The sequence below is a fragment of the Sander lucioperca genome, chromosome 19, assembly GCF_008315115.2.
Source record: "Sander lucioperca isolate FBNREF2018 chromosome 19, SLUC_FBN_1.2, whole genome shotgun sequence".
NCBI lineage: Eukaryota > Metazoa > Chordata > Actinopteri > Perciformes > Percidae > Sander > Sander lucioperca.
In genome coordinates, this window is record NC_050191.1 from 14555356 (window position 1) to 14572668 (window position 17313).

The 17313-nt window shown below is 40.6% G+C and overlaps 2 protein-coding genes across 2 annotated transcripts; both read right to left on the reverse strand.

Annotated features, from left to right (window-relative positions):
- Positions 1–1677: 1677 nt before the first annotated feature.
- On the reverse strand, positions 1678–11365 carry btbd9 (BTB (POZ) domain containing 9). Its single transcript, XM_031308302.2, has 11 exons — positions 11200–11365; positions 10597–10805; positions 9931–10294; positions 9235–9502; positions 8848–9067; positions 7990–8109; positions 6585–6694; positions 5887–6076; positions 5361–5468; positions 3469–3547; positions 1678–2834 (listed from the first exon to the last, which is right to left on the reverse strand). Exons 2-11 carry the CDS (start codon positions 10779–10781, stop codon positions 2640–2642), a joined length of 1839 nt encoding a protein of 612 aa, XP_031164162.1. The 5' UTR covers positions 10782–10805; positions 11200–11365; the 3' UTR covers positions 1678–2639.
- A 1694-nt stretch (positions 11366–13059) lies between these two features.
- LOC116056171 lies at positions 13060–17280 on the reverse strand. Its single transcript, XM_035995698.1, has 9 exons — positions 17227–17280; positions 16647–16967; positions 16220–16501; positions 15987–16085; positions 15742–15828; positions 15612–15640; positions 13988–14044; positions 13592–13657; positions 13060–13316 (listed from the first exon to the last, which is right to left on the reverse strand). Coding segments are annotated over exons 2-9 (714 nt in total). The 5' UTR covers positions 16648–16967; positions 17227–17280; the 3' UTR covers positions 13060–13223.
- Between the last annotated feature and the right edge of the window lie 33 nt (positions 17281–17313).

The window sequence follows — 17313 nt, forward strand, 5'->3', positions numbered from 1 at the left end:
GTCCAAAGTATACATTTTATGTCGCTGTATTTACTCAAAATGGGTACAAAGGCGGAATATGCAAGGATTTGACTAGCTTTCATCACTATAGTCCGTTTTACCTGATTACAGTGAAGACCTAACTCTGTAATACCTTTGTATTTAAAAGAAAAGAAAATCAACTTGAAGTAGGATTACATCACGCATACTAATGCAGGCGATAACCTAAGGGCCCTATTTTTTTCTTTTCTTTTGATAGTGTGCTTTTAGTGATGGATATGTTATTAAACCACACATTTGGAAGATCCCAAATTAAATTTAAATTTGATTCTAAGGGTCAGGGGCCCAGGGGCAGTATCCAGCATTGTTAAAAATTTTTTTTGGGTAGTAATAATTCTGGCTATGATCAGTGATTGTATTGGAGACAAAACCCACAAAGGTACACAGAACTTAAAGTGTGACTATGTCCATATGATGCTCATCAGTTTAACATGGAAACGTTGCCGTTTAAATAGATGGGTTTGCTCTCATCACCTCTCTTCTACTGCGACGCCTTTTTACTGTCCCACTGTTCTGGTTGAAACCACTTAGTTGCTGTTCTTACAGTCTGGGACAAACAAGGCAATTGTTCGACGAACACAGAAACAAGACCAAAATACAATGAGCTTCAAAATTAGATGTTTTTAAATGTTTTCATGACAGTAAAACAGCTCCTTAGGCAGCGTTACACATAAACATTTTCTAAAGAGCTGCCGGAGGCATCGGTGCCTTAGAGCATGATGAATACATGTTGACTGATCAATCACCACTGTTGGTCTGTAACAGAAGCTCTCAAGATTAAAACAGGAGATAGAGATCACTGCATTGCTTGTGCCCAAAGAACACCACTGTGTTTAACAGCAGCGATTCAGGCAAGCAGACGGGTGTGACCCCCCCCTCACAGAAATGTATGTTAACAATGTCAGATGTTTCCATAATCACATTTTTTACAGGCAATGTATTGGACAAGAGGCAGTGAAATGCAATCACGTTAATAGTCAAAATTAAAATATATATATATATATATATATATATATATATATATATATATATATATATATATATATATATATATATATATATATATATATATATATCTCTCAAGTAAAACTATACACATACATAAAGGTAGATGGGGTGGAGTGTGTTAAATCAACATAACCTGAACTAAGCCCTATTTCAGTTCTCTTGTTAGTTATTAAGGAAGACTTTATCTAACTATGCAACTATGGGTGCTCTTCTAAAATGTAGATGGGGATGACAAAAAGAATGCTTATATAAACATCAGTGGGTCATCCAGGGTAGTTAGGTATTACAGGTTGTTTTACATTAAATAAAATGTTTAAAAAAAAAAAAATCACTTGTTTCAAGACAAACAACTCAAAAGTGCAACATCAGGACACAAACAAACATGAACCACAGCACTGATAGCTTAAAAACACACACAAAAAAAAAAAACCAGCTTAAACCTGACAGAGCCAAGAGCGAGGAAGTGTTTAAATTAATTACACACACAAACAGAAAGTTACCAAATCCCACATTCCAGTACTGTACCTCGGTTAGGAGACCCAAGCTGCGACCTTTATTTCCGGCTTTTTGAGCAAAGTAAAGTGCCATTAGCAGCTGCTCCTGTAGGTGAACTGTATATAAACTTTATTTCTTGCAGCCCTAGTGCATACATAATTTGGTCCGGGCCCCACAGCTCCAAATTACACTACCTAATTGATTTCCCCAAATCCTTTGTGCTAAGATATTCAAGTGCTTTAAATACTAAATTAAGACACTTTAACTCAAGTTGAATTTTTGTGAGGTTTTTCTTGAGCCATGGATTTTTATCTATCAAAAAGTCACACCTGATAAGGACCACAGATTTTGGGTTTCGGGTGTGAAAGCCTGTCAACAAATACTCAAAAGCCATTCATTAATATGCAAATGCATAACTGGATTAAGTGCAAATTGCATACAAATGCCACAGAATGCATTAGCTCAACAGCTTTGGCAAAACCTTTGAAGAATTGAATTCCAAACTTTGAAAAATACTCGATTGCTACTCTGTTAGCTTGATGGTATGAAAAGGGAGTAGAGTCATTTTAAGACAGTTTCTTAAAAAAATAGTTTGTTCAAGGATAAAAATCCTTCTCTTTTGGAAATACACACACACACACAGACACACACACACAGACACACACACACACACACACACACACACACACACACACACACACACACACACCTCTCTCTCTTTGGTGGTACAGTATAACCACATTTCAGTGTGTGCCTCGTCTTTGGAGAAGTAAAGACCCCACTTTGATGATTTTTGAAGGGAAAAACTTGAGTCTTAGTAGCTAAAAAGTACCTTCACAAAGTGTATGAGCCAGTGGATGCAACACCTAACCTTCTGTATCCGAACTGGGAAGACTGGAGCCCTAAAACGCTGCTCCTACAGATATACCAGTCTCTAATGTTGCACTTATGACAGAAGGACCATGGGTTATGACAATGAGACGATCGCCTTTAGCAGCATTGTAGCAGTGCAGTCTGGATGATGGAGGCTGTGCAAAATGGCATTCCGAGGTTTCCCTTCCTCTCGACGCCTTCCGAGGATGGCGAGGAGGGCGCTCTTAATGATGGGACTGTGAGGAATACGATGAGGGGGGTGAGGGCTGGGAGGGCAGCAGGCCGTGTACGCGTGAAGCTCGATAGGGTCGCGGCTGCGGGGAGGCGGACCCAGAATCAGGAGAGTCCTGGCCCGGGCTGCCTTCCTTAACGTCGGTGTCCAGCTGGGCTGGACACTCGAAGTGAACACAGTGGAACACCTGAAGAGAGATCAGAGTCAAACACTAACAGGACAAATCACTGTTTATTAGGTCAGCTTGTGGTTGAAAGTTGATTTACTTTAACACCTTCTTGGGATGTAACAACATCAGTTTAGATACCCAGTGATGTTTAGCTGAGACAAATACAACTGCCTGATGGAGCCAATGAAAGTTTGGTCCAATGTAAAAAGGAGCCGGCAACATATAATAACGCTAGGGGCGGGCAATATGTCAACATTATATCGATATATATGAGGCTAGATATCGTCTTAAATTTTGGATATTGTAATATCGTGGTATGACACGGGTTGTCTTTTTTTCTGGTTTAAAGATTACATTACAGTAAAGTCATTTTTTGAACTTACCAGACTGTTTTAGCTGTTCCATTATATGCCTTTACCCACTTAGTCATTATTTCATCAAAAATCTCTGTGTGTAAATATTGTGTGAAAGCACCAATTGTCAACCCTACAATACTGATAGAGGTACTCGGTCAAAAATATCGTGATATTTGATTTTCTCCATATCGCCCGGCTCTAATTAACGCAGATTTAGTTTGTGTATGATTTTTATGTTTCCTATAACATTACAAAACAAAAACAGAAAGAAGCCTAATGACCAGCTGGGTTTTCACCTCATTAGCAGTGTTGTGAGTCCCAACAATACGGATGAAGGAAGCAGGCTGCTTATCAAACTTCAATGTCTGCCATGACCTGTAAAAAAAAATAAAAAAATGAAACATTGTGATTCTATCACAGTTTACATAGGTTTCTGTTTACAACATTTATGCCCGTTATGATTATGTTTTCCTGACAGGGCCCTGATTTTTTATTTACATGGAAGTTTGTTAACTGTTTGCCATTAAGTCTGGATTGTTTCTGTTCCTTTAAGCTTTAAATGTTGTCTACCTACCTATCTACAAGAGCAACAGCTATTTAAGAGCACATTTTCCAAAAATCGATTGGAATATGACCAGGTATTTTAATCACTTCCCCTCATGAAAGTGATTTTCAGACATGCCTGCTCGAGGAACATATGGCTAAAAGGTTCCTTTATGGCGTTTTTTCCTCTACATGGTATCAGCTCGACCGCGGCGCCCCGTCCTCCTTTTTCCATTGCAGATTTAGTACCGCCTCATGCGTGAGGCGAGCGTGGCAGGTTGTCATAGTTGCTGATGCTGTTGCCACAGCCAGATGACCAATTTTGTTCCAAAAGAAACAAACAAAAAAAAACACACCGCTGGCTAAACTATTTATAAATGGCAGGTTTGTTCAGGACACCCCTGTGATTAGTGACGATTCTCTCCGACCAATCAGTAGTCTGCAGGTTTTGACGTCACCTTTTGGTATCGCCTCAGCTCGCTTGGAACCTCGGCGGCGGTGATACTAAAAAAAAGGACCTGTTGGCAGGTACCAGGGACTTTTTATCATAATGGAAAACCACAAAGGCAAGTAGAGTCGAGCAGGTACCACGTAATGGAAAAACGCCTTTAGTGTAAGACAGACCTTCAGAGAAGAATGTGTTCCTCTGTTGTTTTAAAGTGCCCTTATTATGAAAAAAATCACTTTTTCTGGGATTTAGGGTGTTCTTTTGTGTCTCTGGTGCTTCCACACACATACAAACTTTGAAAAAAATCCATCCATGCTGTTCAGAGTGAGATACAGTTTCTGAATGTGTCCTGACTTCAGTCTCTGGGTGAGCTGTTCAAAATCGGCACGGCTTGTGACGTCACAAGCCGAAACGAGCAGGCTAACCACAACCATTAGCTCGTAGCGTTAGCATGCTAACGCTAATGCTAACGCTAGCATGCTAACGCTAGCATGCTACCTCGTTCTCAATAGCAAAGCACTGCTACAACACACACAAGTTCACCATAATCTACAAAAGAACTACTTCCATGTGCGCCCTCATTTAGAAGTCTCCCAGCTAATCCTGCCTTGTAACTGACCAAAGTTGTAGAAACAGCCTTTCTTTTACTGTCTATGGAGCTAGCTAGCTGACATGATCTACATCTGAGCTACTGGGCATGTGCAGTGCAATCAAAGATAGTACAGAAGAAGAAGAAGAAAAGAGGTCTCACTCTGTAGCTAAAACAGAGACCAGCTGAAAAGAGGATCTGCAGCAGTGAGAGAGAGCGGTGCAGTACAACAAAAATATGGTGTTTTTTGAAAATTAAACCATGTAAACCTATTCTGGTACAACCTTAAAATACAATATGAACCTAAAAATGAGGATAATATGGCTGCTTTAACGTTCAACTCTTAGTGGGATAATTTAACAGTGAGAACATTTTCATTAGAAATGAATAATAGGTATAATGATAAGTCATTCAAAAACGGTGCACACAGGACTAAATATACTGTTGGCACCGGGTAATACATATAGCCTCAGCCTTCAGTGATTAACACACACAGTGTCAGTTATTCTAGATGTTTACATCCTAGGTTTGACATATCAATACGACACCTGTGTTCAAGGAATAGGTTAACAGGAAGGAAGTGACAGAAGAGGAAACGGGAGCCTCACCGACATGGTACCCTGGTGCGGTCGACCACCATGGTCCACTGCTGCTGGTTGGTGGAGACTTCAATGTAATAACTGTAGGAGCGCTCGTCACAGTCCCACAGCAGCAGCCTGAGCAGGGAGAGGACGTTAAGGAACAATTTACACTATTTACCAGTTTTGAACCTAACGGCCTTCACAAGGTCCCGATTCGATTCAATATCGATTCAATTAGGGATATTTCAGTTACAATACCAATTTTGTCTTGGTATGAAAGAGATTCTCGAGAACGAATGCTGTACATTGTACAAGGAACCCTAACCTGTCGCAATAATAAACATATTAATGTTGAGTATTGAGTGACCTCTCTTTAGTGCAGAGGGTTTAGAACTACCAAACCATGTATTAGGCTACATGTTCAACTCCAGCTAAATTAATACATTGTTAGATGCTTAGTTTTACTCTTATTAACTGGGGTAGACACAACTGCAGCATGAGCTCAGTTTTTGTACCATACTCAATAGAGTCAATGATGTGGCCAGATCTATACCTCAAGGATCCAATGGAGTAGGGCTGAGCCAGCTGGATGACGATCGCCCCGGAGCCCAGCTGGTGGCAGGTGTAGCCGGAATCCCAGTCGTAGTTGCGCGTGTCGCCGTTGAGCAAGGCATTCCTGCTACGGCTCACACCTTCAATGACACTGGCACACGATGCAATGGTCGCCACGTTCTCACCGGGCACTGCGGACATTGGGTGCAGGGTAGGGTTATGGCCTTCTTCTGTTCACATCTGCACTTGTTTGTATGAAAGGAATCTAGCTGACTGCTTGTAGCCTGAATAAAAGTTAAACATAGAGCACGCTTATATTAACTTTGGTCTTGTTGCTTTGCCTGTCGCGTTGTCGTTTTAATTCTCTTTTTCGCTTCCCTGGCGAGTAATCTCCTCCTGGCATTGGTCACGGTGCGGGGTGCCACTGAGTGTAAAAGGCGGAGTTATGTCCCTCTTCGGCTAATGTATTTTAAAGATGGAGGCGCTACATGGCTGCAGTCATTCGAGCGAGTCGCTCGTATGTATTCTGAATGATTCTGAATGTCAGATTCTACGCGTACGAGAATACTTTGATTAGTTGGTGGAAGTAATTACTCATGAATGAGCATGTATTTGTGAAAGAACAAAGGGTTTTTTGCTAAGAATCAACTCAAAAAATTACACAATGTAGGTTTAAAGTAAAGTTTCTGTGCAACTTACCCAAAAGTCCATTTTCCAGGGTAAAGGAGCGGTTGGTGAACATGCATTCAAAAGCTACGAGGTGGAAGACTTTGTTGACGGTGTTGTGTGTTCCCACAATGCGAATGTACCTGAGACACAAAGAGCAACATCATGAAGGCAGGATTTATTGCAAGACTTTTGCATTTATTAGGTACTAGTGTACCTAATAAACTGGCAACTGAGTGTTTATACCTGTAATTCTTTTAGGGTCAAATACAATTCTTTGAAAGTAGAAAATTGGTTGGGTAGTTGGCTGTTTGTAGGGATGCACCGATCCGATACTAATATGGGATATCGGGCCGATACTGACTGAAATAGCTGGATTGGATATTGTGACAATGTTCTATTCAATTAAATTCTATGTTTATATATACAATTTTATCATTTTAATTCCTGTTTAAAGTTTGACCAATTGGTTGCTGCATTTAAAAGATTTAAAAATTGTAATTCCTGTTAATACTGAAGATGTTTTATTAAGTTGCTGGTGCACGATCTATTATTTTATTTGTTACATTTTGTTTTACAAAGTTAGGAAAGCAATGTCAAGGCTGATGTTGCCTTACACCTAAAAAAAAATTATCCCAGTAACTTCCACACAGTGAGCCATACAGCTTATTAACAATTAAACAGTGATATCGGATCGGTACTCACTATCTGCCGATACCCAAAGCCCAGATATTGGTATCGGGACTGAAAAAAGTCGGATCGGTGCGTCCCGAGGTGGTTGGTTGGTTGGTTGTGTAAATATGATGGTGCAGCACCATTATTGCATGCATGCTTTAGGGCAAGCTTGAGTCATATCATCTTACATCCATTTGGATGTTTACACACACACACACACTCTTATCTCAAACCTAGCATGCCCACAACACATTATCTCAAATCTGAAGTGTCTCCAACCTCACCTTGATTTGTCTAACAAGGTGAAAACAAGGTTATTTGTCCTCAGTAGGCACCAAAATACTGTACTGAAATGTTTGAAAATATGCTTCTCTGTCCTCTGCCGAGCAAACGCCAGCGTGGTTAGAAACACTGACAATATAATCCAAATCATCTACAGGAAACAGCCTCAAAACAAACTGTAATTGCTGTGTTCGCCAGGTTAAGGCAAGTTATGGCAAAGAGCCCAGACGAGCCCTTTGTGCTTGGCAAAAATTACAGTGATTTGTTCCGACTCGTCCTGCCACCACCATCTCCAGCCTTTGGTGTTCTGCCACCTTACAGAACTTCTTGTGAGTACATGTGTTTCTTATTTAGGAGTCCTGGTTTCTTGTAAATCAGCAGGGTGAACATGCATGAAATGCTACAAAGTCAACTTTTCCACAGGAGCTCAGGCAAAGGGATATTAACTAAACTGGGAGCCAAATAGCTTTGTTTAGTTTACCTGCAAACTCGTGGCGTGAAGAACAGTTCCTGCCAAGAGCGGCAGAGGTACTTTGAATGGTCCACAACACGCACCCAGTCCAGCTCATCCATAGATACCTCGATGTAGTAGGAGTAGGACCTTAAATAATCAAGAATGACATTAGAAATCATTACACAAACTCAGTTTGCCATGATATAAAGGCAGTATAATGAGGTTAAATAAAAAGCAGAAACTATATGACATAAAAAATACAACATCAACACAAACACTTTCAATGTAAGAAACAATTAAAATTGTGTAATTTCAGGAACAGCGAGCCACTGTGTCCATTCACAGCCCCATCTTCATCCTTCTTCTTCTATATACTCGTTTCTTAAGAAATGTGCCCGGATAACCAAAACCAGAATAACCACGTTAAAATTACAAGCCTATAAGAACATTTCCTAGACAAGAGAAAGTCTTAAAAGGAGTCCCAAAAATGGGTTCTGAACAGCACGCACATGCAAATCGGCCGTCCAGAACACAGAGTATGCCAGGCTCGGGCTCAGCAGTCCACTGCAGACTTGTGCCGGTCCGGCTGACGTGCAAGCTGTTCCTAGAAAGTGGCTGCATGTGTCCACATCAGTGCACGCAACATCGTGGCTGCGCGACCGGTACAAGTCTGCAGCGGTCCACAGTATGCGGAAAGTATGTCCGAGCCTCCCAGACCGGTGAACTGGCACTCAGTCTCCTGCTTTACGGTTAACAAGGGCAGGCTTTCGGCCAGGTTAAGAATAGATACACACACAAAACAGATACGCCCTCTTATCACCTTGCTAAGACAGTTTGTCACTTCCTTTTGGTTTGTCTTAACAGGGTGAGACAAGCCTGTCTTACCGACTGTCTCTGTCCCACAGCAGCAAGCGGATGTGGTTGATGATGGACGACTGGCCCAGTTTGACCTGGATCCCGGCCCGGCAGTCATCCTCGATGGGATGTCTGGAGAAGCCGTGGTCCAGGTCGTAGTTCTGAGTGTCTCCGTCCAGCAGCGCCGACTTCAGCTCCCCTTTCACCACCTGAGCTCCATACTTCATGGTGGCAATGTTCTCCTCTGGGACTGAAGCCCAAGAAGAAGAAGAAAAAAAAATGGATGTGCAAATGAATACATGAAATACACAGGTGATATATGAAAAACACAAGGATACAAAATATTTGATATTATATTTGATGTGATTCCTAATAGCTATAATAACAGTAAGCAGGTGGAGGAGTAAGAGCACTGACTGAGCATGCCGCGGTAGTTAAGGTCCATGTTGCGGCTCTCAGAGCGGGTCTTGATGGCATCCAGCAGGTCGTCTGGGCTCAGCAGGCCGGACGGTCGCACCACATTCAGCATCTCTGTCAGAGTCATGAGCGGCAGCCGCACTGCTGACATCACTTCCTGGGTGTCGACTCCCTCCTCGTGCTGCCGGCACCAACGGCTCAAGGCCTGGAAGATCTCCTTCTCACTGGCAGCAAAAGAGTCCCGCCTGACCACAGTCAGCAAAGCAGTCTGCAAAAACAGGTGATGATGTAAAACTACCAAACATGTAGTGACCACAGTATTGTTAGTTGTGAGTACTTGCTTGTTTTCCTGCATTTCATACCACTTTAAATCAAAAACTTTGTTTTCTTTACTGTTGGCCAGACAAGTAGTTACTTCCAAGACATTACTTTAGGCTCTGACCATTTCGGGGGGAGATGTATTCATGTTTATAGGACTGTTTCTGTGTCACTAGCTTAGCTGAAGTTAAGAGGGTGTGGTTTCATACACACCTGCATTTAAGGCTGATCTCTGTTGAACTGTACGGTAGAAACCAAAGGCACCACAAGATGCATTCTGCACAGATCATTCTAAGATAATAAAGGCTCCCTAACGAACCAGATGCAATACTGATTACCACTCTGCATGCACCATTCTGTAATCTCGCGACCTCTTACCTTGGAGAGCAAGAGAAAGCCGTCAGAATTCAACACTTCAGGTCCGTGCCTGTCCATATAGGCACAGCAGGCCGCACTGAGCGCGCTCAGAGAGTACAGACTGGCCACGTCAAAAACCAGACAGACGTTGTTGGTGTGCAGGATGGTGCGGAGGAACTCTGAGGTGGAGTCCTCCAGTGGCTGGAGGCCGTAGCGGTGAGCCAGGCCCAGGAAGTCCAGCAGCACCTCTTCCCGGGCGGAGCTGAGGCTGGCCCGGCCCGTGTACAGGTAGTGGAGCAGCATGGAGAAGGCTTCGGCCCGAGTCTCCTCTAAACTCACCTCTGCCTGGGGCTGAGACTCTTTCATCCCACCGTACAGAAGGGCCCTAAAAGAGCCAGAGAAACCAAAATGCCTAAGTGTTTATATATATGTTTTTTTTTCAGTAGCGATCTATTTTTCCTAAATTTCTCCACAGTTTAAGCTTTGGACAGTCTCAACCAGCTGCTAGAAGTCTCACAAACAAATGTGAAACAGGGTCAGGGACTTAATTGTTTCAGTTCTCTAACTAGGTTTGAATATTTGGGTTTGTCAAGATGTGTTTATAACGATGAGTTTAGCAAAGGATGGGTAGGATTGACAGAAGTAACACAAGCGACAGGAGCCATGGGTTTAGACGTTTACACCTACCTGAAGTAGTGACAGCGAGCTGCCAGGATGACGCGGTGCGCCGGGAACCGCTTCCCCTCCACGATGAAGGTAACATCGCTGTACTCCTCGCCAAGCACCAGGGCTCCCAGCTGCTCCGACAACAAGTGGATGTGGTCGATCTCCGACACCGAGGCCAGTGGACGCAGAGGGTGGCTGTTACTCATGGTCGACGGCTGCTAGACTCACATCTAACACAGGAGTAAACGTCAAACTAAATGTAAACCATGGGCACAGCCGAGGGGTTGGCTAATAACAGCACATAGCTAGCTTAACGTTAATGCTAACTTGAATGGCATGCAATCTAGCTAAACGGCAGGCGTAAACACATGTACCTAGTAAGCTAAAATCACGTTACAAACCCTAGTATTTGTTACGTTAAGTCTATGTTGTTCATATATCAGCAAAACAACGACATGAGCAAGTTATACATACTGTGATAGCGAGAGCTAGCTAGCTAAGATGTCGAGCTTTCTTGTTTACAGCCGACATTTGACACCCGAGCAAACGTTAGCTTAGCTAGCTAGCTAGCTAACAGCGCACTAACGTTTCCGTTTCTCTGTTCATTCTGCGTTTTAAACTTACCGAGCAGCTCTCAGTCACTCCTATGTTTAAATAAAGATGATTTTAAAAAGTACAGTCGTGGTTTGTCACTCCACTGTGTAGCAAAATTCAGCACCAAATTTACAACCCTTCCAACGGAAACCAATTCTGGGTCAACGGACAGGCTCTTCCGGTTCGAGAAATACTTTTCAAAATAAAGGTCCCCTTCCAACCAAGCGGAAACTTCCGGTGCTAAAATGAAGCCAATGCGTAAGTTAGTGCCAAAAAGCTTAAGTTCATCGAGAGGCCACTTGACGCTGGCTCCAATTTAAGTACATCCATGGTCAATCCAGTGGTGTAGTCCAATGTATTTTAGCAGGGATATACTGTACTATAGAGGTGCAACGAGTTGTCAACTATTAAATTAATCGCCAACTATTTTGATAATGGATTAATCGTTTGAGTCATTTTTTTTATTAAAAAAAATAAGATTTCTCTGATTCCAGCTTGTTAAATGTGAATATCTTCTAGTTTCTTCTCTCCTTTGTGACAGTAAACTGAATATCTTTGAGTTTTGGACAAAACAAGATATTTGAGGATGTCTTCTTAAGCTTTGAGAAACACTGATCCACATTTTTCACCATGTTTTGACATTTTTATAGATCAAACAACTAATCGATTAATCGAGAAAATAATCGACAGATGAATCGACTATGAAAATAATCGTTAGTTGCAGCCCTACTGTATTATATGGACCAAAATGGACATCAAAGTGGGGGGTCTGGGTGACCTCCCCCAGAGAAATCTTGAGCGTCACAGACTTTATTTCCTGCATTCTGATACTTTTTTGCACCAATTTACGGTGAAAATACCTTTATTTAGCCTATGCAAAGGAAAACACAGATGACAATTCAAAATATATCAAAAATATAATGGAAAGTACGTTGTTACATGTCATTGTGCATTTGTAAGTGGGTATATGGAAATCCTGGAGCTTTCTGGGTGTACTGCGTATACCTGAGTATCACATAGACTACACCACTGAGTCAATCTCCATAGACCCCTCTATTAAAATGCCCAACTTTACAGAAGAAATAAGCCTGTTTAACCCTCGTACAAAAAATCTTTTTTTGGGAACGATCTTTTATGATAGTGGAAAGTAACTTAAATACTCAAGTATGCCTACTGTACTGCAAGTACTATTCAGAAGTACTTGTAGCCTATAGTAGGCCACTTGATATAGTTACTTTGCAGATTAAGATTTTAAAAACCTTTAAAGAGAAATACTTTTCCTCCATAACTTTATTGGAAAAATCATTTACTGTATATTAGGAGACAGAAAAAAACATACATTATTCTTTTATAAAGAGCTCACTGTACATTTCTAGAGAGAAATTCATGCTACTACATAGCCTACTACTTTCTGTGATCAGTAAGGTGTCACTTCCTCATAGTGACTTTCATTCTTTTTCATTCTCTCTCTCTCTCTAAGTGCTTAACTTCCTTATTGCTCATTTCTAATTGATTTGAATCAAATTTACATTTGAATTTCCAGTTTTCACTTATTCAGTCATTTCACATCCTCCCCCTTTTCAGGATGCTTTGAATATTTTGATAAAAGGAGACATAAATGGTCAAATTATTGCATATGAAACAATAACAGATGAAACTAAACAGAAAACGTGAAAATAAAGAACATGAGAAAATCAGTAAAATTGCTTGCCCTTAATAAATTGTTGCATATTAAATAATTACAGGCAATATATGTAGTATAAGACAAAATGATTAACCTTGAACTATAACCTAAGATTAGCACATCCATCACTGAGCACAATAAAGTTCATTACAGCAAGTTCATCAAGCAAAATGTATCATATGTTTTGCTCATTTACATTTTAAGCACCACATATATACATGTTGAACTACTACTTCCCCTTTCTACATTGCAACACTAGTTAACCTACTACACGCCCTTCTGAATAGGAAGCTGTTTACAATAATCCATCCTGAAAATGATCATAAACGTTAACAGATATTAGCAAATATCTGATGACAGATTAGACAGATTAGTTGATGGTAGCGTAGAGGTCACTGGGATCAGCGGAGGAAGCTTTCACGGTTGTGTAGGTCACTGCATCGTCATCATTTTTATGCCGAACCTGGAAGGAAACAGCGCAATATGAGTTACACAACAGAATATGGCACGGCGGTACCCACCACAGTAACACACTATGACACTATAAAAGATAACAGATAATGCTAACCAACAGTAAAACACAACATACAAAACATCATCTTCACACTTTACAACACAGCATATTAGAACACATCAAACCACAGCACACATTGTGACACAGTTCAACACAATGCAAAAGCAAAGTGAGATTTTTTTCTTCTTCAATAACATCACAAGTACAAGCAATCAGCAGCTGACCTGGGCTCTGCCGGTCTTCTTGGTGTGGCTGATGGAGGCGTAGGAAACACCACCTCCAGGATCAGCCTGCACAGAGAAGACAACATAAAGGCTGCTCAGTAACTTAAACATACTATAACATAAATAGTAGTCTTTTCATGGTGGTTTGACTTCTGGTTTACACTCATGTTCTCTTCTGGTAAAGTACAGTTGCATCATCTAACTTCCCTTTTTTACGTTTTTATCTTTCTTGCACATTCCCACATTGTCAAGGCTCTTGTGTTAGACACACACATTAGTTGTCATGGTACTGGATGATGTGTGTGTGTGTGTGTGTGTGTGTGTGTGTGTGTGTGTGTGCGTGTGTGTGTGTGTGTGTGTGTGTGTGTGTGTGTGTGTGTGTGTGTGTGATCTCACCGTGTCCTGACTGGTTTCTGGAGCAGACTGAGTTGCTTCAGAGTTTGAGGTCAGCCCCTGGACAAAAAGCATATTGCATGAAAAGCATCTTACATGGGAGTATCCAAACATTTTGAAATCTACAACTTCAGTCCAGTGAATGAATACAATTGGACTTGAGATGCAATCCAATACAACCACCACAAATATCTCTGAAGCTGATAATGTTCAGTTTTTGTTGACACTGTGTCAGAGAGGAGGTGATTAAACTCTGTTGTCACTTTAGGGGCTGTTATGTCATTTATGGTGGAATTAGCAAAGCAAAAAATAGCTTTGGGCCATTTTTTACTTTATCTCACAATCACTTCCTTGACTCTTGTTGTTGCAACCACTTGGTTTTTACAATAGACATAAAACATAAGTTTTTTACTGTAATACAACACAGTCAGTAGGGGAGACCAGGGGTGATGTAACATCTCAAACTGCACCAATCAGAAACGAGACACAACCATGAAAAACATGCACAGGGTCTGTGATGATCCCGCCCTGCCTGCCAGGGGACAAACTGATGTCTCATACTCGTTACAAGTTTTTCTGCCAAGACTTATAGTTATATGATATATTAGTACACTATATATATGTATAGTTTGAATTAAACTGAAATTATTTGTTCAATATGGCAATGGCAATTTTATTTACAAAGCACCTTTCATTTAGACTGTGTAAACCCAGCCCGATCTGCAGCTCAGGCTGGAAACCTGTACATCTTTCTATCCTGCTTCCGTTACAATTTTACGGGGACCAATCACAAACTGGCTTATCCACCTGGCGCGCTATTGGCGGGTTTAACACGATGACGATAGAGAAGCGGCCAAGCAGCTTTTTGTTTACATTCAACATAGCAGCTACCGAAGCGAAGCACTCCATGGCAGCAACCCGTTGATGCCGCTGTCGTTGCTACGTCACCTGGATCGTTAGTCTGATTGGTTGAAGGACTATCCAATTGCGTACAGAGTCATTTGAACTATGCCCGTTGATCACGCCTCTTGTGCAGAGAAAATACAGAGCAGACTCCCCAGACTAATGTTCAATCTTAAAAGTTTGAGCTTGGTCTGGTGATAGACAGACTACCTTTCATTACGCGTAAACTCAGAGTGCTTTAAATTAGAAGAAAAATGTAAGGAGATAAGCATAAATATTAGAATAAAGCATAACAAACTAAAATAAGAATACAGTATAAGCATAATCACAACAAGACAATCTACAAGTTTTTTTTAGTAAAGTTTTGAGTTAGCTTTTGAATAGATTGTTTTAACTATATCCCAATACTTTAGGGAGTTTATTGTAGTCCTTTGGTATTAATATGAAGGTATTACGTGTGCTGTTACGATTTCCCCTAGAAGTGGGCAGTTGAAATATTTGACTTCTAGTGTTTCAATGCATGTTCTGACTCTAACATTGCTTGTAAAAACATTTGATGTCTGTAAACAAGTAGAACACAGATACACGTTATAGGTTTTTGACTGATGACGTCCAAACCAAAGGTTGTTACTACTGCCCCCAGTCTCCCCTGCTGGTCATCTAATCTTATCCTTTCTCAGCTTTAGAATTCAAATGTATAGTGAAGAACAGTTTTTAAACTCACAACTTTGTCGTTCTTCTGTGTTGTATTTCCTGAAAAGACAAAATAGGGGGTTGACCTATAAGCTTGCACAAAGAAAATCCAGTTTTATTAAAACGTCCTGCTTTATAAAAGTTTTAAGCTTTTCTCTCACCTTTCGTTTTCTTCCAACTGATGACAGCCACAATGATTATTAAGAGTGCTACTAAAACCAGAGCCACGATGATGTACACCAACATATCTGCCAAGATAATAGAAATATTTAAAGCATTTTGACAGCAGGTTTTTGCTCTATTCAAAATTCTGTAGCTAAAAAAGAATTATATGTCAATGTTTAAATATTCAATTTAGAATTGTAACCAAATCAAATTACTTTTGGTACAATACTGCATGCCATACCTTGTGGTTTTGGTGGAACATCATTGGTTCCTGATTTAATGCTGCTTTCAGTTGTTAATGATTCTGTGGTTGTTGTTGTTGTTGTTTTTGTGTCCTCACCTGAACAGATGAAGACAACTCAACACACTGTTGTGATGTAATATAAAAACTTCAAATCCATAAAATAAACTAATATTTTAGGTAATTATTCTCATCAGTTTGAAGTGACTTTAAACAGCTCAACATGTTCTCACCTGGTTTCTCACCTGAGGACTGAGGGCTGAAGGGAAACTCCTGCACTTTGTCTCCTTCAGTCACTTCACACCTAAAGAACTGATACCTTGATGTGTAACTAAAATGAGAAGTAGGAACGGTCATGGAGGCGTAGCAGGGATACTGTGATGTCCTCATCTGTTCGTTACTTAATTCATCCACATCTTGACTCTTAAACCGCCACTTCACTGTGTGTTGACATTGTCCATATGTCGACACAGAGCAGTGGAACGTCACCTCATCACTGTCGTGATGTTCAGTCACTGGTGAAGATGGAGATATTGTGAGAGAAAGACAACAAGAGTAAAATTAACTGATTAGCTTCATCACTGTATTCATGATTATTGTAATGTTACAGTATATTGTTCTAACGAAAAAGTTCAAAAATATTATGATGTAAATACTCACTGGTAACAACAGACAGAATAACCCCAGTGTCTCCAAGAACTTGTCCTGATCTGAACTGTCTGCAGGTGTAACGACCAACATCCTCCTCTGTGACCTTTTTTATAACCAGAGAACATTTCTTTGTAACACTCAGTCTGTCTGGTTTAAATTTGGCTTCTTCAACAATCCTCCCATCATGAACCAGATCTACTTCTGTGTGGCTTGAATCAGTGAAGATCCAGGTAGTACTGTCACAAACCTGACTGTCTATTTGACACGACAAAGTGACTTCATCTCCAGCTCTGACAATGGAGGACCTGAAATATGCTCCTGTTGCTGCCGCTGAGAAGATGACAGTAAAATATAAATATTAAAGACAAGTAAAAATATTATTACTAAAGTCACTGTGAAGAAAATGTTAAATAAAACAAAAATTAGCATTTTTGCCTCATCGTGGCTTCACGTTGATTCACTTTACTGGAAAACAAACACACTACTTGTCTGTCTTAGTTAAATGAAGGTTAGGTAATAAAGTAACAATGATATTAATAAATTATCTTTATTAATTATTATTAAATTATTCATATTCATGTATTCTTACCTGTAAACTGAAGCACCAGTATCAGAAATAAAGAGGTTTTAGTCCATCTGAATTCAGCCAAGGAACCATATAGGAGACTTTCTTGTC